The sequence below is a fragment of the Gymnoscopelus braueri genome (genome assembly GCF_963280865.1).
Source record: "Gymnoscopelus braueri genome assembly, chromosome: 21".
Classification (NCBI taxonomy): Eukaryota; Metazoa; Chordata; class Actinopteri; order Myctophiformes; family Myctophidae; genus Gymnoscopelus; species Gymnoscopelus braueri.
Window position 1 is genome coordinate 29,428,960 of NC_137623.1, and position 27,128 is coordinate 29,456,087.

The following is a 27,128-nucleotide window of genomic DNA, read 5'->3' on the forward strand; positions in this document are numbered from 1 at the left end:
TGTTTAAGTGGCAGAAAAAACTCTGCCGGAGACTGTATGGGATGAAGTGAAGATTTGTGTAAATCTTTGTGTGTGTGTGTGTGTGTGTGTGTGTGTGTGTGTGTGTGTGTGTGTGTGTGTGTGTGTGTGTGTGTGTGTGTGTGTGTGTGTGTGTGTGTGTGTGTGTGTGTGTGTGTGTGTGTGTGTGTGTGTGTGTGTGTGTGTGTGTGCGCATGTATAACAATTGAAGCCTTACCTTATAGACCTGCCCATAGGTACCATTGCCAACCAGTTCCACCAGCTCAAATATACCAGCTGGATCCTAGAGAGAGAGCGAGAGCGAGAGAGAGAGAGAGAGAGAGAGAGAGAGAGAGAGAGAGAGAGTATTGGGACAGGGAGATAAAACAAAGAGGAGAGAAAAGAGGTATAGAGAGAGAGGAAGACCATTGAAAGGATAGGAGAGTGGACAGGGGAGAGAAAAAAAACATGTTAGGCAGGCTGAAATCTAATGAAACGTGATCCAAGATGGACAGAGGAATTCCTTCTGGAATTTGACATAACATAGCGGACACACAACGCACACGCACGCGTACGCACACGCACGCACACGCACACGCACACGCACACACACACACACACACACACACACACACACACACACACAGGTGGGCTGTGTGCTACATAACCATGGTATTTCTAACCAGCAGCAGTAGAAGCCCCTGCATTCTGTGTCAACTTACTAATATTCGGCCCCCTTCTGTCTGTTAGCAGTCAGCCTGTAGGCCTGTCACACTTATTAAATAATCGCCTGATTGCAATTATTTGCGATAATCGCAATTATTTTGCATAACCGTCAGAAATGTTTCCACGTTGAAAAATGTTCATACAATGTATTCTCACACTCTTGGGGTCTGGTAAAGTCAACATGCATAGAACAGAAACGTACATGTTAGAGCACTGAGCTCGTAACCAGAGGGTTGCAGGTTTGATTCCCTAATGCTGGGTACATCTTGGCACTCAATCCTGTTTTTCGCCTCATGAACTATAGCATCCCTATTCTGGGGGCCAACATGCAGCAAAAATAGCAGATCTACAGGCTCACAGCACTTAGCATTGCAACCCGTTTTGAGCTTGAAGAGATTTAGAGCCAAAACAGGAGGGTGCCTGCTGGTATAGACCCCTGGAGGACTCCAGTCAACTATGGGGTTTAAGTGGTTAATGAATACTATTGGCAAAGATGGCTTTGGGGAGAAGACCTTTAACCTCTAATAGCCAACAACAGCATGTGTGTGTCTGTACTGGGCGGCTTCCTACAGTAGAATACTGTAGTTAAACTGTAGCAGAGCTGTGGTCTATACTGGACGGTTCCCAGTGACCAACAGTACAATACAGAATTGGGCAGCACCTAATGTACAATACACACATGATGAGATCCACCTTGAGTTACGTATTATGTCACCTAAATACTGATGTATCTGCATTGTGCCCTTATTTCTCTTGTTGTTTAACAGAGAGCAAGCTATCTGTGTATGAATGTATCTGTATACTTGTATTGTATGTATCTATGTCTGTTGTTCATGTTTTATGGAAAATGAGATGCTGCATCTCAAGGGGCTATCCCTTCAATAAAAATCTGAAATCTAAACCTTTATGGGAATGACCTCTAAAAAAAAAGCTGCCATTCCTATCCCCATCTCCATACATTTACTGTATTTCGTTTTTATCAGACATCAACACACACAACAGAAAATAGATCAGTGCACACTCGGTCTGTTCAGTAATGCCTTGTTTAAGGTGGCTATGACTGCAGGTATCGGGTACTTTTCCCAAGGTGAGCACGTTTCCACCTCAATGTTCTGTGAAAGCGAGCACATCACATCTCAGCACAGTTTTTGAGGTGGACCCATAGATATGGAACACTAGAATCAGCTTTATTGTCACATATCAGGTTTGGGTATTGTTTACAATTGTCACCTAAGTGGAGCAATGTTTACAAATTATGACCAAAGAGACCAGGGCTGGCATTACTAAGTAGAGGAGATATTTCTTTTCTACAAACAACAACCAGAATATAGGTTATTGTTTGATGTTTCAAAACCAGGAAACTCTGTCTTCATTCTGCATAAGCTAACATAGAGATCAAAGTCAAGTTGAGTAACATAAACCCATGGGTACAGCTTTACCAACCATCCACAAACTGGCACTCCTCTGCCTGCAATGAGGACTCACACATACTGTCCGCATGTGTGACTTCTACACCACATCTCTTGTTAACCTAAAATAATCCACCTTGAATTCCTTACCACTTATTCTCATCTTACCATGTGCCTTTTCATGATTTACAGTAAAGCAAAACTGTTCCAGCATAATTGTCTCTTGGCGGTAGTCAATCAGATTTCTACTGTTTTTGTTCTTTCTAGACAGATACAATACTGTTATGCTTATCACTTTGAAAAAAAATAACAATATTGATGTACTGGTTGAAAAATAAAAGCACTGTGAAGACAACATAAGCCTCTTTCCCTATGTTCCAAGCTAGAACAGGATTTAGGTAAGATGGAAGAAACTACCGTACCATTCTATAAATGAGATTCTTCATGGAACATTAGGCTAAACTTCACCTAATGATCTGGAGGATTTTTAGGATTATTGAGGGTGATTATTTGAGGATGATTCAACTGAAGTGCCAGTGGGGATAATGGTATGTCACCTTTAGCCAAATACCGTTTCAGGAGGAGCTTAATTTGTTTTTAATTCAAACTCAAAGAGCACTTATTTGTCAAAAATAAATGTGTGAGTCAGGTTGGCATAGAAAACAGCCAATTATACTTGAGGGGGGCTTTAATGGCCGGATATGAATAGAGCAGGGATCTGAAACCTTAATAGCCGGGTAGTAAACTGAGGAATTTGTGTATGGTATTTTTATGAATATGAAAGATCGCAAAATAATATAAACAAAATAAAAAAACGATATAGATATTATACAAAGAAGTGCCCTCTCATGTGCATGCTGAATTACCAATAAAAAGACAGGCAGACGTTTGCCTTGATTGATGGTACTGCCTACAACACACCCTGGAGTATTGGATAATAGCAACTCCACAAGCTAGAAACTAAGATTCTATCTGGACAGTCCAGTCCTCACGGACGGAGAGGGTTTTATTTTTCTCAAGGACTGAGAAGTGTGAGCTTTGCGTCTTTCTTGACAATGCTGTTTGTGGGACATCCATTGTAAGACAAAACACGATAAAACATTCAAAGATAAGGCAGTCAAGGATGCATGATGGCAGAGTCCTTCAAATGTGTCCAGTTAAAGGTCGTAACACACGGCAAGCGGTTCGCGCGGGCGGTACCGCTCGGATCAGCGGTGATCGCGCCGCGATCATTGTTGTTTTTTTTCCTCCTGCGCGGTGCGGTGAAAAGAAAAGCTCACCACAATCCAGCTCTGGCCGCCCACGCACGCGTGCACAAACGAGCACGTGGAGGGAAAGATATGATTGGTTAGATATGGGCTGCTTTTGTTGACATGCCAGCCATCTTTTCAAACAACATTACTGCTTCAGAGAGGGACACATGAAGTACATAATGGGCTCTGCCCCTCCAGCTGCAGCTCTAGTCGTTTGACAACCGACCTCTCAGAGGTATGTGTGCAACTTACTAAATAAATCCCCCACATAATAGAGCTCAGCAAAGTAAAGCAGAACCAGGGATCGCATTGACTGGTACCGTATGAATCTGTTTATTTGCATTCCCAACTCTACAGATATGCAGGTTTGGCTAAAAATGGCACTGTACTGTAGGTGGGATGGGTGTTGTTAATACCCCTGGCATAGAGAGTCAGTTTGTGCAGATGCAGCCTTGAAACTGAAACATGGATGGCACCACAGTATACATGCCTCTGTCAAGGACACCCTGAATCACAGAACAACACTGGTTATATGCAAGTTTGCAATTTTAAAGGTGTAGTAATAGTATGTAACTTTGCCCTGTGTTTACAAAACAAAACTAATAAATATACATTTTTACCCGTCATTTCCCTCGATACCAGCAGTCATCAGCCACTGGAGTATTGTGCTGTTGTTTACCTGCAGAAACACATTGCCCTCTGGCTATATTTTGGTGTTTTCACTGTTTCACTGTCACATTCCCGTCTACCAAAACAAACAGTGAAAACACCCAAATACAGCCAGAGGGCAATGTGTTTCTGCAGGTAAACACCACCACCACACTACTCCAGTGGCTGATGGCTGCTGGTATAGAGCAAAACGATGGGTAAGAAAAATGTATATATTGTTTTGTTATGCCTTTAAAGGGTAGGGTAAGTGATTAACTTTGGTTAAATTAAGTGTTAAATAGCTCTATATTCTGATAGTACTCATTGCTATAGAGTGTTTGTTCAGTAAAAGGAGTCTCCCATGTCTCTCCAGCTCTTTATTAAACAGAAAATGCATTTTCAGTGCTCTCTCCTGATTGGCTTAAATGTTGTCACCTACCTGAAAATGTACTATATTCTGTTTACTAAAGAGCGGGAGAGAGTCCTGTGACTGAACAAACGCTCTGTAGCAATGATTACTATCAGAATATAGTACTTTAACCTTTTAATAAAAAATACCAAAACAATATCACTTACCCTACCTTTAAGTATTGAATTTCAGGCTGGTGTAATTAGTACATTTTCCCTATTGAGGCACGACTCTAGGTTCATGAACAACCAACCAGGGTTCCAGATGACACATCTGCTGAGCTTTCACATGATAAGGCACAGAAACCATGAACTGACCTTTACTTCACAACAACACCTCACACAGCCATAATGAATGGACAGAATGGTGAGCTGTGACAAACAATCACTTTTACTTTACGTAGTAAAAAGCCCAGACTCAGAGGCTAAAGAAAGTGTTTCACAAGAGGAATAGGAAGATTAATCATGAAGCTTAGCAGGGCAATATAAATACACTGTGGTAAATTATGTTTTTAGGGCATGGCCAAAGGACAGGTCCTCTTGAACAGGGTCTACAGTAAGAGTTTCTCAAAGTAGGGTCAAGGGACCCTCAGGGTTCGTTGAGGGGGTTCTAAACGGACCCTTGAATAGGTCTGTAACTCTGAGAGTTACAGGTCCATCTGGCTCCATTTGTATGCTCTCAGAGTTATGTGGCGTCCTTGAAATTAAAAGGTTTAAGAACCACTGACTGATCTACACAGTATGTCTGTCTACTCAAATGTAGTCCAATACCAGATCATGCCGCTATACTGTAAGTCCATGATGTCACGAAACATAACTACAGCACCATAGTCTACACCAGGAAATGCCTGCATGGTTATTAAATCGAAAGTGAAACTCATCATGTTATTGTGTGCTGCTGTTGCATGTGTTGCTGTCTGATAACTACCACACACGAAACTGTTAGTACAATTCACATATAGTAAGGGTGTGCCGATATATCGTCCCGCTATATATCGCGATACGTTTTCGTGACGATATGTATCGTTTTGGGGGGAAAAAATATCGTTTTGAATTTTTTGTTTTTGTTTTTTACAATAATAATAATCAGGCATGCAAACAGCCCGAGGTGAAAAGGGTGACAAAATGTTAATTTTTTTGGGGTCAGGTGTCACACTATTGCCCTATTTGGATTCAAAACGGCTAGTGGAAGCTGAAAAGCTACAAGTTTGCATGTCTGAATAATGCAAAAACAGAAATATTTGTTTGCATTTGCTTTTTTTCTCCCCCATATATTTTCATAATAAAAAAGTGCGTATCGTATCGTATCGAAATTGTATCGAAGTTGTGTGCCCAATATCGTATCGTATCGTTTCGTGAAATTCGGCACACCCCTAACATATAGCATAAGTGCCGTAATGAAGGGAATTGGATGATGGTTGAAAATCTATGCCTGTAAAGAAAAGGATTCAGTGAATCTCTTGATTACACCGACATTGTTCTTGTGATGCACTTTTGTACTACACACTATGTGAACTATCAATCTAGGAACCTTGAGAGATTAGTGAAACATTCATAAAGATTGCTATTTCCAATGAGGCGTAGACCATCGCCACACTCGGACATGCAGACAAGCAGCCAGCCTGTTAAAAGTGTGGCTTCACCAATTGTGATTTGCGTGGCTTCGTTCACAAACTGCACACGTAGTATTACTATGATAGTAACTTACTACCGACATCTAAAGATTGAACAGAGAGGTCACACTCTTATTAGACTCTATGCCCTTTTCGTACATTCCTGAATGCGTGGGTATATGTCTTTGTGAGGGTGTGTGTGTGTGTGTGAGAGAGAGATACAGAATACAGAGAGTGTACAGTACATTATGTCAGAGCACAGTGACAGTGCTGAAAGTCTCTGGAGAGGATTAGCTTAAAAGCAGAGTTTCCTTTTTACTCAAGGTCAACTAGAAGCATGTCTAATCCTGGAACAACACTCCAGAGACTTGCACGCACGCACGCACGCACGCACACGCACACGCACACACACAGACGCACATACGCGTGCACAAACGCACACATACGACAACCAGAGATTTAGAGACTATAGGAAGTGTGAAGAACTGTAGGAGGTAAAGAGGAAGATGAGGATGAGGAAAAGCCTTGTAGGAGGAGGTAAGAAGAACGAGGAGCTAAGGAGACAACAAGGAGACTGTAAGGGAAGGAGGAGACGATAGTAGGCCTAGACGGTGAGGAGGCAACAGAAGGACACCAGAAAGGGGACAAAATAGGAGACAAAGACATAAAGGGGACAACCTGGGGAGCCGAGGAGGAGCCGACAGGAGGAGCAGACGACAGGAGGTGAGAGGGGGACTGTTTAATAGGAGGTGAGACTGTGGTGCCTAATTTAGGACTCTGAAGCCCGAAGCAGTGGTTCTCTAAACTTTTTCATGTGAAGGACCCCCAAATTAATACGTATTTTGGCGCGGAACCCCATCTGGAAATATGTTGAACCAGGGACCCCCCACATAAGATTTGTGTTGTTAAAATGTTTTAAAATAAATATTCCAAATGTTTCTGCATTTTTCAAGATTTTCAAATGAAGGGTTGAAGTGGTTCAACTGAATTAGATGCTATATTAACACATTTTGCCGGGGTCCCCCTGAAACCCCCTCAAGGACCCCTGGGGGTCCCCTGAACGCCACTTTGAGAACCACTGGCCTAAAGTAGGCAGGGTTGGCATGTGTCAGTCCGACACATGCCAGACACATGCCAACTCTACAGGAGTGTGTCCTGTAGTGATAACATACAGGAAATGTCCATATCTTCTGACCTATGAGCCTGTGTCACACTGAAATGCTTCCCCCCCGCCAACACTCGCTCTACATGACCTACTTTCCAGCAGTCCTGCTACTCATCCAGGCTTGCACACGCACGCACGTGCGCATGTTGGTGTGTGTGTGTGTGTGTGTGTGTGTGTGTGTGTGTGTGTGTGTGTGTGTGTGTGTGTGTGTGTGTGTGTGTGTGTGTGTGTGTGTGTGTGTATGTGTGTGTAACTATAAGAGGGACACAAAGGAAAAGAAAAAAAGAGAGTATCTAAGGACATGCACTTCTGCAGGGATGCATCTGTGTGTGTGTGTGTGTGTGTGTGTGTGTGTGTGTGTGTGTGTGTGTGTGTGTGTGTGTGTGTGTGTGTGTGTGTGTGTGTGTGTGTGTGTGTGTGTGCAAAACAAAGAGAGATTGAGAGAGACAGAATGAGAGAGAGATACAAAGAGGAACAGAGGGAGAGATAAAAGAGTGAGGAATGGAGTGAGAGAATATGAGTCAGTCGTAACACACACACGCTCGCACGCCCGCGCGCACACACACACACACACACACACACACACACACACACACACACACACACACACACACACACACACACACACACACACACACACACACACACACACACACACACACACACACACACACACACACACACACAGAGAAAGGGGGGGAGAGAGAGAGAGGGAGAGAGAGAGAGAGAGAGAGAACAATAAGCACAAACACACTTACAAAAAGACACAAATACATTCCTTTCCATCTCTTTCTCCATTTCTTTCTCTGGCTAGCTCCCTCTCCCTCTCCCTCTATCACTCTCTCTCTCACACACACACACACACACACACACACACACACACACACACACACACACACACACACACACACACACACACACACACACACACACACACACACACACACACACACACACACACACACACACACACACACACAAACACCATGCCGAGTCTACCCATGTGTTCAAGTCTAGGCTTGATGACAGTGCTGCAGGTACGGTCATGTTGCGTAAGCAGCACAGTAATGAGCACAATGCAGCTGCAACACACACACACACACACACACACACACACACACACACACACACACACACACACACACACACACACACACACACACACACACACACACACACAAATGACATAATAATCATAATTCCTATATTACACTGTGACATTGATGCAGGTAAACTAGTTCAACGGGTGAAAAGAAAGGAAAAGACGTGCACATCCACACCTTATGTTTGGCAGGTGCTGAGTGAAACAATAATAAACTATACAGAATGAAAAATCGCTCTATTTAAAGAAAAATACATCTATTGCACCCGATTGCACCCCTAAAGTGCTGTGACTCACATACCCTTCATCAGACTAGATGTTAGTTCAACGGGTCCATTTAGTGGGAGTTGAATGAACAGTGGATTTCGCAGTGTATCTACTAGATTATAGACTATGTATGCAGATGATGAACACAGCATCTCAAATCAGATACAGCAACTTTATGGCCAAGTGGTGTTTCTATCATCAATGCAGTCTACACACATGATAATAATAATAATATTAATAAGACCTGAATGTGTAATTCTGACACCTCTCTCAGTGTCTCTATAGTAGTGCCTTCCCTTTCTCCCTCTCTTTCTCTCAAACACACACACACACACACACACACACACACACACACACATTCCGCCAATGTCTCGTTTAACACCTCTCCTCACACGCGCGCGCGCACACACGCACGCACAGGCCACGGCTGCTGTCGCCAGCCACAGCCAGCCCAGATAGAACATCATGAAATGGCGGAACTCGTTCCTGTTTGCAGTTTTTTTTAATGATAATATTTGACACTATGATAAGATAACAGCAACACACACACAGGCTGTGAATAATAATATGATACATTATTCTGTCGTGAATAATATAATGATTCACTGCTCGTCGTGTGTGTGTGTGTGTGTGTGTGTGTGTGTGTGTGTGTGTGTGTGTGTGTGTGTGTGTGTGTGGACGACAGCTTTAACACGTTCACATAGCTAGAGAAAGACTGTCGCTTAGTTGTCGCGTGGGCGACAACCCATCCATCACACACTCAACGTCCCTCTGCACACCGTGTGTGTGTGTGTGTGTGTGTGTGTGTGTGTGTGTGTGTGTGTGTGTGTGTGTGTGTGTGTGTGTGTGTGTGTGTGTGTGTGTGTGTGTCAGACGCCGTACTGTAGCTCCGTGCACGTACGTGCACGCGTTCGTGCATTAGGGCAGGTGTTCTAATTTGTATCACTCATTTGCGCACGCGCACGCGCACGCAAGCACACACACACACACACACACACACACACACACACACACACACACACACACATACATACATATATAAACGTTATAATGTTACAGTTATTATTACCCGTAGTGCAGACAGGTCTATCTCGTCCAGACTCCGGGCCGGAGAGTCGCTCGCCATGATAAACACCGAGGAGGAGACGGTACCTCCGTCCTCAACGACCATCTACCGATGGAAACACACACACACACACACACACACACACACACACACACACACACACACACACACACTCCTTTTATCCAGCACAATCCGTCCGTTAGAAAGCCTCCTCCCCAGAACGGTTTATTATAATCCAGTGGAACACAGTGGTCTGGCTTTTCATTGCTGCCACCATCATCCTCCAAATCCGTTGAGCTGTGTTGTGTTGGTCGGTAACGGACCTAACGGTCGGTCCGCTTGGGATGAACCGCAGCTGAGAGAGAAATGTAAAAGGAACGCAGTGGAGCCTGAGATGCTTAATGTCCAGGTGCTACATGCTGCTGCTGCTGCTGTGCACGGTGGAGAAGACAGAAAAAATACACACACACTCACACACCGAGGCTGAGAGAGAACAACAGCCACACGCTCGCACGCACACGCACACACTCAGTCACACATGATGATACACGGTGTACTGTACTAGCCTATATAATAATATAAAGCGCTCGGGTACCGACATCTCTCTCTCTCTCTCTCTCTCACACGCTTCTCCTTCCCGGGAGTGGCCTGCTGTAACAGGCGGGTCTCCTGGAGACAGTGACGCCCACAATGTCACTGTACCGCGCGTAATCGTGTGTGTGTGTGTGTGTGTGTGTGTGTGTGTGTGTGTGTGTGTGTGTGTGTGTGTGTGTGCGTGTGTTTGCGACCACCACACCTGTGCACGCTATTGCAATGGAAATAATTAAATGAAACTTCCAGGGACAGAAAGAGAGGTTTATTGAATTAAGCAATATAACACGAGAGGGTGTGTGTTATCGTGATAATTGGCACGCCAGTGATGCGGGTTCCGCAAGCATCACTGAAGTGTAATATTTCGATTATACAACCAAAATAAAACATATTGCGGGACACTTCTCTCTCAATAACAACCTTTCTGCGAGTGTGTTATCTCTGTTATCCTGGAAATACATGTGGGCCGTCTGACTGACTGACAGACAGACAGACAGACAGACAACAGTGCTTGTTTACTCAGCCACGCTAGACAACTTTTCTCAGACTGGACACAGAGAAACAAAACGTATCTGTTTAGCTCAATGTCATTGTATTTAAGATATTCGATAGAAGGAAAATCAAAATAGATTTAGCTCCTACGGCCGCAAACTTCCCATGAAAACCGCTAGCCTAGCCACTTAGCCGAAACTGCTCTGCGAGACTCCCTCTGATCAGCCCAGCTGATTTTTTACATTTTGATTAGGTGTGCTGTCATGCTTGTTTGAAGAGCGGGTATATCTATTTCAACCAGATTGAAATAGATTCAGATTGCTTCGTCCGAACTACTATGTTGTATGTTGTATAATTGAATGTACATTTCAATGAAAATGTTCCTGTTGAATAATAAATAATCAGGTGTTACAGCATCACAGGGAGATGTTATGTCATGTCATATCTGATGGATCCATGTTATGTAGCCCTTACTGTGTGATAATGTAAGGCAAGTAGCCTATAGCCTATACTATACATTTATGAAGGTTGTTGCAAACAGAGACAGATTTTGGGTGTGTTATTATACACAGATCAAGTTACACAAATACTGATTAAAAACTAGAGAAAAGGGGGAATGTAGCCTATAATAAAGTGGGAAGGACGAGGAATGCGAGAGAGAGAGAGAGAGAGAGAGAGAGAGAGAGAGAGAGAGAGAGAGAGAGAGAGAGACTGAAGACTGGGAAGAGAAGATGAAAGAAAGATAGCTGAGGGAGCAAGGGGCAGAGGGATAAAACTATCAGTAATTTAACTGGGTATCCCCTGGAACCCTCTCAAGGACCCCTGGGGGTCCCTGGATCGGTGGATCCCACTTTAAGAATAGCTGATTTACATATTACAGTATTCAATAACACTATAGCCTACTTCCTCATGGATGCTGCTCTTGGTCTGACATCAAAGCATTTCACATTTGATTTTACACATGCTTCCTCAATGCAAAGCAGTGAGCCTTGTTCACTGTCTGACTGTCCTCCGGCTGTGTCCTGTTCTATTGACGTGTACTGTAGCCCACAATCCACATGTACTTATGTGAGCATTCTTGCGTTTTGTTTAAAGATAGGGCAAGGCTGTGTCACTGAACCTGAACCACATGGACCTCTTTTACAATTTAGGCATATTAGCAGATGAATAATAATGCAATTCATTATTATGAATGTTTTGTCAAACATCAGCAATAGGCCTCCATGCAGTACGTGCATGTGATTAGAGTGCTAGGACCAGGGGCGCCGATGACGTGGGGGCGTCGGGGCTAGCGCCCCCACAGTCAATTGGTCAGCCCCCTCATGAATCTCAGATGTCAGGCTCAAACTTACAGTACCATTACTATTACCATTACTATAGCGGGGCGCAGATAGGTGTTAACGCGCCGTTGACACCTAGAACAATAGCCCAGACAGAGAAACGGCTCGCGGCGGGGGGGGCGGGGCTATTGCGGCTCGAAAAATCGAACACAACTTGTTTAGACCAGGGGGACTCGGCACCAAGCGTCATGTGAACCATGGCTATGCTGTGCTAAACATGTTCTGCAGGTTTTGGCTCTGCCGTCTGCCCTTATTGAAATGAAGGGTCGCTATGCTGTGTCCCTTGACACCCTCGTCCTGTGTGCACTAACAGTCACTCACTGCATGCACTGAATACCAGTGGTGGAAAAAGTACTAAAATGTTTTACTTAAACAAAAGTATAAATTCTGCGGTGTAAAAATACTCTATTACAAGTAAAAGTAAGGTATTCAAAATGTACTTGAGTAAAAGTAGAAAAGTATTGGTATCAAAATGTATTTAAAGTACCAAAAGTAAAAGTACTCATTATGCAGAAGGTCCCATTTCACAAGTTTTCAAACGTGTAAAATGTATACAAATTCTTTGAAAATAGCAGATCTACAAGCTCACAACGCATCGCAAATCTGCTATTTTCAAATTGCCAAAGTATATATACTGTATAAGTGGTTTTGTAATAATAATAATCAAAATCTACAAAGTAACTATAGTAAATAAAGTTATCAAATAATTGTAGTGGAGTAAAAGTACAATATTTGTCGTGTAGTGGAGTAGAAGTAAATAGGCTACTACTAAAATAAGTACTTTTATTTAAGTAAAACATTTGAGGATGGGACACACTGAAGGATGGGTAGAGTGTTGTTAATGTTGTTTTATGGTCATTTAATGAATTAATTAAGCAAAAAAAAATCGCGCGCGCTTCGCGCGCCTACATGCCCGCGACGCAGTGGGTGGAGGGGGGGGGGGGGGCGGGGGGGTGGGGGGGCGAGTGGTGGTCAAGTTCAGCCCCCATGGTCGCGCACAAAAGTCAGCGCCCCTGGCTAGGACAACAATGCAACAACAATTTAGGAGATTAATTAATCACTAATGGCAACATGGTATTTCTAATTCAGATTCCAACCCAACTGCTAGGTCAAATAACCATAATAACAGAGATTTAGAAAGCCTTCCCTCCCCTGACCAGAACTATGGAAGAGGATGGATGACTCTAATAGTGATGCTGCGCTGCCTGCTGCCTAAAATACTCCAAAGACTGATGTTCACCACCTGGAGGAAGAAACAGGAACTGCAGGATGGGGGAAAGTTAGAACAGATAGGGACAAATAGGGTGGTGGGGTGGGGGTGAGCAGAGAGAAGGTATAAGGAACCACTTGCTATTCCGAATACCACGATGACATAAAACATGTTTTATAATGTATAATGTTCACAACATCAAGTAGCACTATATTAAACTGTAAAATCCTGTGTGGTGTTGATGGAAAGGGAGGGAGAGAGAGAGAGAGAGAGAGAGAGAGAGAGAGAGAGAGAGAGAGAGAGAGAGAGAGAGAGAGAGAGAGAGAGAGAGACAGACAGACAGACAGACAGACAGACAGACAGACAGACAGACAGACAGACAGACAGACAGACAGACAGACACACAGATAAATAGAGACTCACTGTCTCTTGGGCTCTGGGCTGACACAAGGGCCGTAAAAGATGCCTTGCCCGGCTCATACAGGAAATAATTGTTTGTCCCATTATGTCTGTGTCAGCATATGTTATGGTGAAATAACTATGAGCAGTTCTGACACAGACAGCTTAAGGGACAATGGGACATTGTCCTGTGAACTAATGCTGTGTTTGAGTGATTTCATGTAACTTGTGGTTTGGTGCAGAGATTGCAGTGCCCTCTCATTAGAGTGGTTCTCTCTCTATGGGACAGACAGTAGCGAAGCAAACAAGGAGGGAGACAGCCTCTAATGGGATTCCAGTTTTGGACCATGTGGTCAGAATGACTTAACAAACTCAACCACATCAGTCAGAATGGGAATGAGAGACACTTTATAATCAACATGCCAAGTATGAGGTTCATAAAACTTATTTTTGCTGGTTTGGCATATTGGGGAGGAGGAAGGATAGCGAGAGAGAGAGAGAGAGAGAGAGAGAGAGAGAGAGAGAGAGAGAGAGAGAGAGAGAGAGAGAGAGAGAGAGAGAGAGAGAGGAACAGTGTGAGAACAACACGTTAGGAGGGGTTGTGATGTTGTAAATGTTTTTATGTAGGACAACAGATGGCTTTGTAAGGTTTCTGCTTTAATCCACAGTTCAATAACAGAGTGAGCCTGAGAGATGAAAAGTAAGAGTGATGGCAGACTGACAGACAGGAAGTACTGAACTGGCTCCACAGTACACACAAAATCAAACAAACCAAGTATGTACATACAGTGTGCGTACATGCTTATACACAGGGAAGTACACAGGTATTTATTCAAATACAGGGAAGTACGCACACAAACATGAACACTTCCAGACAGACAGACAGACAGACAGACAGACAGACAGACAGACAGACAGACAGACAGACAGACAGACAGACAGACAGACAGACAGACAGACAGACAGACAGACAGACAGACAGACAGACAGACAGACACACACACACACACACACACACACACACACACACACACACACACACACACACACACACACACACACACACACACACACACACACACACACACACACACACACACACACACACACACACACACACACACACACACACGGAAGTTGTGCAGACCTATTCCCACACTCCTGCAATGTCCACACCCTCAGGTAGGTGAAGGGTGAGGGAATTTAGACCGTACTAGAAGATTAGTGGTGGATTCTACATTCCACAGGTGTGCGTGTGTGTGTGTGTGTGTGTGTGTGTGTGTGTGTGTGTGTGTGTGTGTGTGTGTGTGTGTGTGTGTGTGTGTGTGTGTGTGTGTGTGTGTGTGTGTGTGTGTGTGTGCGTGCGTGTGTGTGCGTGCGTGTGTGAGAGAGAGAGAGAGATGAAAGACAGTAACATAGGTGTCCAACTCCAGACAGATTACATTTGTAATTTGTCATAACGAATGAAATGTCTTTGTTTCATACCATTTTTTCCTTTACTCAATGAGAACACACACACACACACACACTTATGTGTTGAATAACCAGCATACCAGTTAGGCATTGACTGATGTTACTTTGCAAAGTAAGGACAGTGTTGTGTCTGTAATGGGTCAGGTCACCTCTGGGTCACCTGTTGAAGAACACACACACACACGCGCACACACACACACACACACACACACACACACACACACACACACACACACACACACACACACACACACACACACACACACACACACACACACACACACACACACACACACACACACACAGTGCAGACAGCAGCTATGAAGTCCCGCTCAATGGGCTGGGCGTGTTAGTTTTTGTGTGTGCATGTGGGTCGTGTGAGTCATGTGTGGGTTGCCAACCGTCCCTTGAAATATGGAACTGTCCCTTATTTGGAAACTAGGCTGCAGATAACCAACACACCAACAAAGCCAGCGCAAAATTGATGCTTGTCAACAACAGATAAATATCGTCTACTGTCCGATACGGCAAATACCGACCGATACCGATATGTGGCCGATATATCGTGCATCCCTACTAAAATCAGTTGGATTGTGCAATCAATCAATGACACAGATCTTAAAGGGATACTTCACTCTCGGGCCGGGGACACATTTAAAAAAAATATTAAAAATAAATGAAAAAAGTTATGGAAAATTCATGGCCCCCTCACACATTAGTAGGACACTCTAATGCGTGAGGGGGCCATGAATTTTCCATAACTTTTTTCATTTATTTTTAATATTTTTTTTAAATGTGTCCCCGGCCCTAAAGTGAAGTATCCCTTTAAGTTAAAACAGCTCATATACAGTACATAATACTATAATACAGGTTGTTAACCACTTAAACCCTTTAGACTTGAGCTGTCTCTGTACTTGGACCACTTTTTTTCTTTTGACCACGTTTTGCCAAGAATAGACGATCTACACGCTCACAACGCGTGAGCTTGTAGATCTGCTACTTCTGGCTAATTGTTCCCCCCAGAATATGTATCTGGGGTTCGAGTGGTTAATATTAATAATAGAAAAACCGTACACATATTGTACAGTGAGAGATTATCTTTTTCTCGGGGCGTCCCTTATTTTTCTTGGAAATAAGGGACGCCCGGCAGGGGGTGTCCCTTATGTGAATGTCAAGAAAGAGTGGTTGGCAACCCTACGTGTGAGTCATGTGTGTGTGTGCTTGCTGTGCTCTTGGAGAATCTCTGGTCTTGGGAGGCAGTTACACAACATTTCACGAATGCAGGAAGTTCTGATTCATCTGTTAAAATGGGTCATCACGCCTACAGGGAGGACACACTTAAAGGAACACGACTTCACCCATTTTCATCCAATATCTTTAAATAACTGGTCCTCACTGCTTATTATAGATGGCACCATTTCCATCAACTCTGCTCTGTGTCATAGAGGTGGACTGTCATAAACCTGCCTACCAATGGCATCATCGATAGGGATTCCAAGCTAGATGAAACTACAGCCTTTCTCTTTCCTGGAAAGTTAGTGTGCTGCTTATGATGACCCATATATGGAAAGGATGTTGAAAAAAAAGGCAAAAATGTTCCTTTAAGATAGGGGAGGGGTATTAGAGAGGAGGAGAGAAAGAGAAAGAATGTGATTAATAGTAAAAATGAATAAATGGAATAAACAATGGAGACAGAAAGCAGTGAAACATAAAAACAGACAAGGAACAGAGATATAAAAGAAAAACAGCTTTCCTAGTAGCCTCCCGAGAACCGTCTGGAAGGATTTTGTCCTCTGTGGTGGACATAGGGTATGTTCTTGCATCTCATTTGAGTAAAAACAGTCAAGTCTGTTGTCACCTGAAGAGGACATCCTGGGCTTTCCAATGACAACCACACACGTGTGGGGGTGGTGCAATGCTGGCAACTTCCAGGTTCTTCCAAAGACTAAATGCTGACCTCCAGAGGAAGTTGTAAAAAACCTCCCACTATTTAACCAAAACTGGTTCTTCAGAGTGATGCCATAGAAGAACCATTTTTGGTTCCAGAAAGAACCTTTCAGACCATTTATTTGAATGGTTCTATACAGAACCCAAACCCTTTAAACCGTATAAACTTCATCAACCACGGGCTGATGTGTTTGTCGAAAATAGCAGATCTACAAGCTCACAAGAGCTTGTAGACCTGCTATTTTCGATGAATGTCTGCCTATTAAGACGTGGTTTAAGAGTTCAAAGGTTCCTCAAAGAACTTTGACAAAAAAAGGTTCTCTAGAACTAGATGAGGAACATGAAGACCCATTCACTAGATCAAATGGTTCTTTAGTAGTTGATGGTTCTTTGTGGAACCATATGGCCTTTTAAAAAAACATAATCTTTCTGTGTGTATGGTGTTCCATTACTCTTCTTCATACACCTCAGTCCCATCCCAATGTGGACATCCACATCCACAGCCACCCCTCAATCCTTCCACCACTACCCCGATTTGGTGCTCCATGTTGGGATCACATGGTTCTGGTGCTCCAACACAAATTTCTACATTGCCCATGTCCACTACAGCAGTGATTCTCAAACTGTGGGCCGGGGCCCACTGGTGGGCTGTGAGGATATTGCAAGTGGGCCCCCAAATAATTGGCAAAACGCTAACATTTTATTGATAATATAACATTAATATAAGAATGATAAAAAATGACATGGTTATTTAAAACCTTGAAAAGTTAGTTTTCATTGTGATACCGATATATACAGTACTGTAGCAACTTAAATTACACTATACGTTAGTTCCATCGATCCAAGACGGGAAACAATCGATTGACTGATCATTAAAATAAACATGCTCAGAAAATGCCGTGTTAAAGGAGTAGTTCACCCCAAAAAAATCACATATTTTCTATCAATTACACACCATGAAGCCTTGAATTTATGGAGATTTCTCTGTATATCTTTGAATATATATATATATATTTTTTAAAGCAAACATTTGTAACTCAAATCTTTGCTTCTGGTGAGTCAACAAATGTCTTCTAAATCCTAACAGTTTTCTGAAAAACGTATGTTGCTATAATATCAGTGGTGCTCCTCCATGTCAAGGACCCCCAAAATGATATGTATTTGGCCGCGGACCCCCATCTCAAAATATTTTGTTCCAGGGACCCCCAGAAGCAAAGATTTGAGTTACAAATGTAATGTTCCCTTAAATATATATATATATATACAAAATTACAAATGTTCAAGAGTTTTCAAAAATAGCAGATCTACAAGCTCATAATGCGGCACTCAGTGAGCTCGTAGATCTGCTATTTTTGAATAGCCAAAGAAATCTTAAAATGACACAGATGCTTTCCCGGTCTTAATGGATTAAATTGTTAAACGAGCTGGTGTTGTCGAGTTTGGTTGGAATGATGACCTGGTAATCCATGGCACATGAATAGAAAACCCTCTCTTAAAGCCTATAGTCAGGGGATATTAGCAGAAAAATGTCCAATCTTGGAATCTTCCTTACCAAAAAAAAATCTTCACCAATGTGTTTGTAAAGGTGTCTAGTAACACATCTCACAAAGACTGAAATGCAGTTTCCCTAGGAGAATTTTTGACAGCTGCTGAAAGTCGGGGTACCCACCATAACCTTATGTGGGGGGGGGGGGGAAAAATCAAAATTTAATTATGTTTAAAGTAGCATGTGAGGGGTCAAACTAGGGTGTTTTTATGATTCGGAATCCATTGCAAGCATTTGTTTTGCACCAAAACCACTCCTTGGGCTAAAAACGGCCCAATCTCAATGGGCTTTTTACACAAAAAGTATACCTGGAAAAGGATGGCTATGGCCGTTTTTAGTTTAAGGAGTGGTTTTGGTGCAAAACAAATGCTTGCAATGGATTCAGAATCATAAAAACACCCAAGTTTTTTTTTTAGACTTTCAGGAGCTGTAAAAAAAATACCCTAGGGAAACTGCATTTCAGTCTTTGTGAGATGTGTTACTAGACACCTTTACAAACACATTGGTGAAGATTTTTTTTGGTAAGGAATTTATTCCAAGATTTTTTTAATATCCCCTGACTACTAATTCATACCTCATCACCAGCTGAAAATCAGTCATTTGTGGCGAGTGCCACCACACAACAAAACAAGTCAGCCAAGATGGTAGCCAAAATACCAGAGTGGGAGGGAAACCAAAGATGACAAACATGTCATGAAAATCTGGTCATTTTTAATAGTCACTAATACCGCATTTATTTCCTCGTTTCACAAAAACAATGCAACACATTACACTGTGACTGGAGGTCGTGTTGTCAGGGAATTCCAAGGAGGCAAAAACAGTCTGTGCAAAAAGTGCAATTCAATAGAGACAGCGATTATTGTATTTAACCACTTAAACCCTAGGACATACTTTGTTGACTGGGGTCTATACTTTCCCCCCTACTTTCATCCCAATACATCATTAATATCTTTGCCGAAAATAGCCAACCTACAAGGTTCTAGTTGCTCGCCTTGCTAGCTTGTAGATCTGCTATTTTTCACCGAATGTTTGTCAAATGTTCGCCTATTATGACATGCCCAGAATAGAAATGCTAGGGTTCATGTGGTTAAGAGATAGAGAGAGAGAGAGAGAGAGAGAGAGAGAGAGAGAATTAGTGATTCTCAGCCTTGTGTTCCTCATGATCCTATACTGAACTTTGACACCACTCTGCACCTTTTCCAGGCTTGTTGACTTCATTCATCATCCAACATCCATAATAAAAAATATACACTTGGTGGCTCTAAAACATCCTTAACTTCACAAGAAAATAATATATCCTTTGAATAAGACGCACGATTTATTTCATACATTAGTGACGTCTTCATTTCTTCATTAAACATTTTGTGGCCCTTTGAGGGTCCCCCTGAGCCCTAGGTTGAGAACCACTGAAATGGGAGGTAGAGAGAGACAGAGAGGTAGAGAGAGAGAGAGAGAGAACAAGAGCACATTGAGGTCCCAGTTTCACCATAGATCAGTGGTTCTCAAACGTTTTTTACTTTCAAGGACCCCCAGTTTGGTATGCATCAAGGCCACGGAACGCCATAACTCTGAGAGTACAAATGGAATAACACGGCTCCATTTGGTTCCATTTGTACGCTCTCAGAGTCCCAGACCTGTAAACGTCCCGTCCATTTGGTTCCTATCAATCAATCATTTTGCTGAGGACACCCTGGAACCCCCTCAAGCACCCCTGGGGGTCCCTGGACCCCTCCATTGAGAACCACTGAATTCGAAAATAAGACCGCTCTAGTTGATACCTGGCATACAGTGAACATAGCTTGCATAGCACACATTTTATCCTGTAGGAAATATCTGGGAAATGGTTTGTATGCATTTTAGTACATGTACAAGTCGTATGCTGCAGGCTACAAGCAGTAACATCTTGGCAACTCATTATTTACATGCTAGCTAGCTAGATATGCATTAACGCCTTAGTAATTGGTTAGCTTAGTTTAGCTTGAATTACTAAGAGCAGTGATACATGCGATGCCATGCACACATATGGAAGACACGTTATGGGCATTTGAAGCCGAGACTTTAGCATGCAGGATAGCTGGGTAATGTTGTATGACAAAACCATTCCACAAACGCCAGTTTGTCAGCCTCCGATAAAACCAGAGGTTGTTTTAAGGCTTAGTAAATAATCAATCCACCACACGATGGGAATGTAAATGAAGTGTGAACCGCAATAACAAATATAGTCTATCGTCCATGGCACTTTATGAGATTCTCTGTTTGACAAAAACTAAACATTTCTAGGTTAAAAGAGGGAGGTTAACTCTCTCAGTGCCAATGAAATAAAAAAATATGTTCTCTAAACTGCCAGCAATTTTCTTTTTTTTTCAAAGTAAAAAAAAAGTGCTTAGGAAGCGAGATACAGCCCTTTTCAGTTATAAGTTAAACAAAGAGTGGATGGAGCTGCAAATCTTCAGATACTGATATCTTGGGTTCTGAAAAAAATTATCCCCAAAAAAAAGGGATTTTTTTTTTTTTTTTACTCTGGATTTTTCGTTCTGGTACTGAGGGCATTCAGAAAAAACTTGGGATAACTCGGGGCTTGGCACTGAGAGAGTTAAGGTTAGCAGGGCTAAAATGCGTCTCGATGTATAACAGTCTTAAGACTTTACAAAAAAATTATTCCATAGCTCCATCTCTGTCGTACGTAAGACTTATTGACGTGCAATGTGTCACTTGCCGAAAATAACAGATTTCCAAGTGAAAAATAAAGAGAAAAGTAAATGTTTTCCACTTGAAAATCTGTTATTTTTCTTCAGCGAGTGACGCAGCCATACAACGAAGCATAAATCAGGCGTTACTCATCAAACATCCTTTAGCGTCTTTCCGATCCGTCCTGTCTCGCCACGGAGACACACTCAGAGCTGCGTTCGCTAACGCAGTGCGTTGCATAGTGTTGGTATTAACAGTAGTAGGTTACATTAGAGAGTCTTTTTCACGGGCACTGATCACTTCAATTCTTCCCTCTTTTTTTTCCTTCTTCGTACTTCATGTTGTTTGAAAAACGCTGATGCTCAGGCCCCCCTGGTCGAGAGGCACACTAGTAGTGCTGGTAGAGTTTACTTCATTGAAGGCAAGAGTGTGTGTGTGTGCGTGTGCGTGTGTGGTTATCTCTGTAGCAACACTGTATGTTTCTATGTATAATTGTAACATGTATGTAGTGTGTGTGTGTGTGTGTGTGTGTGTGTGTGTGTGTGTGTGTGTGTGTGTGTGTGTGTGTGTGTGTGTGTGTGTGTGTGTGTATTCAATTCCATCCATGTGTGTGTCCACAGCAACTGAATACGTGTTTATGATTTTAAGTTGATTTGATGCATTTATGATGTTTAGTGACAATGATAACATACTGTAAATATATGTGTGTGTCACGTGTGTTAAGCCATAATACACACATATACTGAATATCTCAGAATATGTAATATGTACATACGTCTGTGTGAATGTACACACACACACACACACACACACACACACACACACTTTAACAGTTCCCGTTGTGTCCAGCTCCTCCGTGGCTCAGGTCCAGACCTCCATGGGCACCATGGCCTCCTTGGAGCCTATGGGAGGAAGGAGGTTCTGCTCGGCCAGGAACTGGAGCGGGAACTGCACCACGAAGCCCCGGATCTTCTTCAGCTCCTCGTGGGCGCGGGCCGGGTCCTCCTGGTCCAGGCCGGGGTGGGTCAGGTAGTCGTCCAACTCAGTCATGTTCCGCACGTCGCTGGAGGGCAGGCAGCGAAACACCTGGAGGATGGAGAGAGGAGAACAAGAGGTTAGGAGGAGAGGAAGTAGAGAGAATGAGAGATAACTATGTTAGATGTATAGATAGAAATAAATAGTGTGTGTGTGTGTGTGTGTGTGTGTGTGTGTGTGTGTGTGTGTGTGTGTGTGTGTGTGTGTGTGTGTGTGTGTGTGTGGGGCACCTTCTGGTAGATGGTAGCGTTAATAGCACATGTGGTCATCCAGATCTCCTTGTAGAAGTGATCACTGAGGGGGTCCGACACGTCGATGGAGGGGTCAGTATGAGCCCCTAGTATCGTCCTGAGGGAGGAGAGAGAGATTAAGAGGGACAGAGAGAGAGAGAGAGAGAGAGAGAGAGAGAGAGAGAGAGAGAGAGAGAGAGAGAGAGAGAGAAAGAAAGAAAGAGAGGGGGATAGAGAGAGAAATAGATGAAGAGAGAGAGCAATAGATGAAGAGAGAGAGCAATAGATGAAGAGAGAGAGAGAGAGAGAGAGAGAGAGAGAGAGAGAGAGAGAGAGAGAGAGAGAGAGAGAGAGAGAGAGAGAGAGAGAGAGAGAGAGAGAGAGAGAGAGAGAGAGAGAGAGAGAGAGAGAGAGGGGGGGATAGAGAGAAATAGATGAAGAGAGAGAGAGCAATAGATGAAGAGAGAGCAATAGATGAGAGAGAGAGGGAGACAAAGAGACAGGGAATGGGGGAGAGAAATGGAGAAAGAGAGGGGGAGAGATAAAGAGAAAGAGGGGGATAGAGGGAAATAGAGAGAAGGGGAAAGAAAGGGGGAGGAGAGAGTCAGAGAAGAGAGGAGGGTGGAGAGAGGTGGATGACAAGGGAAAAACTCACATCAGAAGAAAATAAATGACAGTGTGTGGGTATTGCTGAATATTGCAGGCAATTGCACGACACACACACACACACACACACACACATCTATTTATTTTTATCTATACATCTCACATAGTTATCTCTCATTCTCTCTACTTCCTCTCCTTGCATTTGCAGCCGACGCTTAGCTGAGGCTTTTATCTTGAGTGATTTGTAATCAATACAGTCTTACAGGCACTTCCTCCTGTATCTCTCCGTCCTCTCAGGTTTAAACATGTAAGCAGTCAATTAAACAGTGGCATCAGTTCATATAAAATGATTGTCTAGTCTTCTTTGAACAAAAACAAATGAGCCCTATAGGACAGCGATGTCCAACCTGTGGGCCTAGGACGATATGGCAAATTAACCACTTAACCACGGCTGCCGTGGTTAAGTGGCCCGTTGGATGGGCCGTTAACGCTTTCAAAATGTTCAGAATCCAGAAAAGAAAACTACTGGTCTAATAACCTCAGGTACATACCGCACCGGATGGATATACCATGTGTAAATATGTAGATACATTGTTGTTTTTATTGATCTTTCTCTCTCTTCCCCTAGCCCCCCCCCCCCTCTTCTTCTTTGTCTTTTTATGGAAATAACTAAATCGATGGAACAAATTCTGATTCTGAATTTTAACCCTTCAAGACCGGGAAAGCATCTGTGTCATTTTAGATTTCTCTGGCTATTCAAAAATAGCAGATATACAAGCTCAGAGCTTGTAGATCTGCTATTTTTGAAAAATCTTGATATATTGAATATATATATATATATATATATGTTTTAAAGCAAAAAACAACAACTCTGCGGCCAAATACATATCATTTTGGGGGTCCTTGACATGGAAAAGTTAGAGCACCACTGATATAGCAACATACATTTTTTCAGTTAGGATTTAGAAGACATTTGTAGAATATATATTCAGAGAGATTTGCACACATTTCCACGATTTTTCAAAAATAGCAAATCTACAAGCTCATAGCGCGGCACTCGCGCTATGAACTTGTATATCTGCTATTTTTGAATGGCCAAAGAAATTTTAAGTGACACAGATGCGTTCCCGGATTGAACGGGTTAACAAAAACAAACGAGCCAACAGGAGGCGGGACGTACTTGAAGCATTCCAGGCGTAGCTGCAGCGCATAGGGACCGGCCTGGTACGTCTCCCCGTCCATCACCGACGCGACGCGCTCCGAGTCTTCCACGATCACCGCCACCTCGCTGTCTCTCTTTCCCAGCATGCTCCTGTCATTGATGTTGGCAGAACCTGATGTCATGAAAAGAGAAGAGGCGGGTTTCACTGTGTGCGGAGATGAGATGGATACTGTAGATAGGCCCTCTATTGATCCCACGGGTGAATTTCAGTTGCCATGGCAGTTACAGCAGTCATAAAAGCACAGGAACGGATAAGAAAAACACGGCCGATAAGAAAATAGCCAGCCAGGCAACAAAAAGATAAGAAAATTAAAAAGATAAGGAGGGCTCAAAGATAGAAAGTAAAAGCGTGAGCAAATAGTCTCGCGTAGCCAGACGTCGATTGGACATCTACCGATACGTCTGGTGATCTAAATTCAATGAATGAGTTAATTAAAACAATTAAATGACTGCGTCCCAGGATCAATGCATACACTTTAGGGCGGTCCTTCATGTGGGATTGTATCAGCAATTGGTTTTTAGAAAGCAGTGGGTGTAGGTTACTACAAGAGATAGTACCAGTACCAACCACAAGAGGGCAGTATGGGATTTGTTTTCACATCATAAGTTGACCAACTATTTATATGGAGTGGTTAACTAATGCATGCAAAATGCATAACTTATTTTTAAAAGTATATACTTCAAATCCCTAAACATAATGTGTTTTAAAATATTCAAATCACAGAACTAATACCAGTTAGCTGATGTTGATCTTTGAGGATTCAAACTTTGAAGATTTACTTCATAGATCTATTCCCCTAGCTATTTGCTGTATAAATTCACACACCGATGGCAGAGGAAACCATGCAAGGCACCAACCTGCTCATCGGTTCAGTGACAGGGGCTCAAGGACACTTCCGACACCAACTCAGGGGAAGCCGGGAAAACGGGAACCTTCCATTTCCCAAGCAGCCGCTCTACCTCCTGAGCCACTGCCGCCCCTATTCCATCTTCAGAGGCTCTGTGTATGACCTGTATCTACTATCAAACTATCAATTATTCTATCTATTACTTTTTCAATTAATTGAATAATCAAGAAGTGTGTTATTAACCGCTTAAGCCCTGTTTTGTACTTTGTCATACAAAGGTGTCAAGCAAAAATAGCGAACATGTTTGTAGACAGTTTGTAGTTTGTAGATCTGTTATTTTCGATATTTTGGAAAACCTTTACGACTGAATTTAAAAAAGGAAAAAGGAGGGGGGTGAGGGTGGAAATACCCCCCTCACCCCAAATCAATTATTAATTAATTTTTTTCATAATCGATTAAATCTATTAGTTCGATTACTTGTTACACCCCTCCATCTTACAACAGATGGCCCACGTACCGATGATGACGGTGTTGTCGTCTGCGATGAGCATCTTGCTGTGGACGTAGATGAGCTCCGTCACCAGCTTTCCCTCCAGCTCAGCATGGGTTCGCAGCCCGGCAATCGAGATGTAGTTCATCCACGTGTCTCCCACTGAGAGAGACAGAGAGAGAGAGAGAGAGGTGTCTTATCTATAAATTCAAAGAATCTCTGTGTGCATGTCCGTTCGTCCGTCTACTACGCATCTTGAGAACCGCCCAACCGATCGACTTCAACTCGGCGTGTGGTGGACCCGAGAAGAGTGATGTGCGACAGTGATATTTATCGCCCCAAAAACATTTATCAATACAACGTCATAGTACTGACATCATAGACTGGCCTGGACTCCATATTTGGGCATGGCTGACACAGAACCCCTTATACTCATTTTATGGGCATAAAAGTCACACAAACAGACAGACTGACCGATATAGAGAAATCCATATGGGCATAAAGGGGACACAGACAGACAGACAGACGGGTACAGCGGGTACTCTGACGGCTACTGCATAACCGGAGAGGCATGCGTTACCAATGGGCATTGTTTCCGACTTGCATCGTTCCCGAGCAGGCCGGTGTAGTTTATTTGATTGAAACCTTTATTTATTCTCGAAAAGAGCATTGAGGTTTACCCTCATTTGCAATGCTGACGAGATTACATACACAAAATATCTACAATTAAGGCACATACAGGTATAAAACACAGAAACAACAAAATAAACCATAACAGAACATTTGTAAGTTAAAAACAATTACATGTTGAGGTAGGGAGATTTAAGAGCAGGTGATTAAATTGACCATAGGATATTGGGGCATTAATTTTTAGCGTGAGTTGTAGAGTGTTCCATGAAATCAAAGCAGAAAGCAGATTTCCCCAGTTCAGACTGAACAGGTGGAACCTCAAGTGTAAGCCAGTCACTTGAGCGGGTCTGGTAAGTGCTTCTTTCCATTCTAATAGTAATGTAAGGTAGGGTGGAACCTTCCCATCGATAGCCTTAAAAATAAACTGATACCAGTGCCTATCTCTTCTCTCAGAGAGGGAGGACCAACCTACCCTGTCGTAAAGGGTACAATGATGGGTGCTGTAGCTTTCACCAGTAATGAATCTAAGTGCTGAGTGATAAACTGTGTCTAGGGGTAAAAGGGTAGTAGGAGCAGCATTTCTATAAATTACATCACCGTAATCCAATACTGACATAAATACAGCTTCAACGATCCTTTTCCTGCAGATCATCGGGAAGCTGACTTTGTTTCTGTAAAGAAATCCAATTTTTTGTCTTAATTTGGTGGTGAGCTCAGCAATGTGATG

At 42.9% G+C, this 27,128-nt stretch overlaps 1 protein-coding gene across 3 annotated transcripts in view; it reads right to left on the reverse strand.

Moving 5' to 3' along the window:
• Window positions 1-19,343: 19,343 nt before the first annotated feature.
• pld1b (phospholipase D1b) overlaps window positions 19,344-27,128 on the reverse strand; it is a 62,674-nt gene continuing 54,889 nt past the window's right edge. For all 3 annotated transcript variants that reach the window (XM_080418170.1, XM_080418168.1, XM_080418169.1), the window contains exons 23-26: window positions 25,799-25,933; window positions 24,392-24,545; window positions 22,606-22,723; window positions 19,344-22,426 (exon numbers count right to left, since the gene is read on the reverse strand). In XM_080418170.1, the coding sequence (XP_080274296.1) occupies window positions 22,202-22,426; window positions 22,606-22,723; window positions 24,392-24,545; window positions 25,799-25,933 (632 nt within the window). In that variant the 3' untranslated portion in view covers window positions 19,344-22,201. The remainder of the gene's footprint in view (window positions 22,427-22,605; window positions 22,724-24,391; window positions 24,546-25,798; window positions 25,934-27,128) is intronic.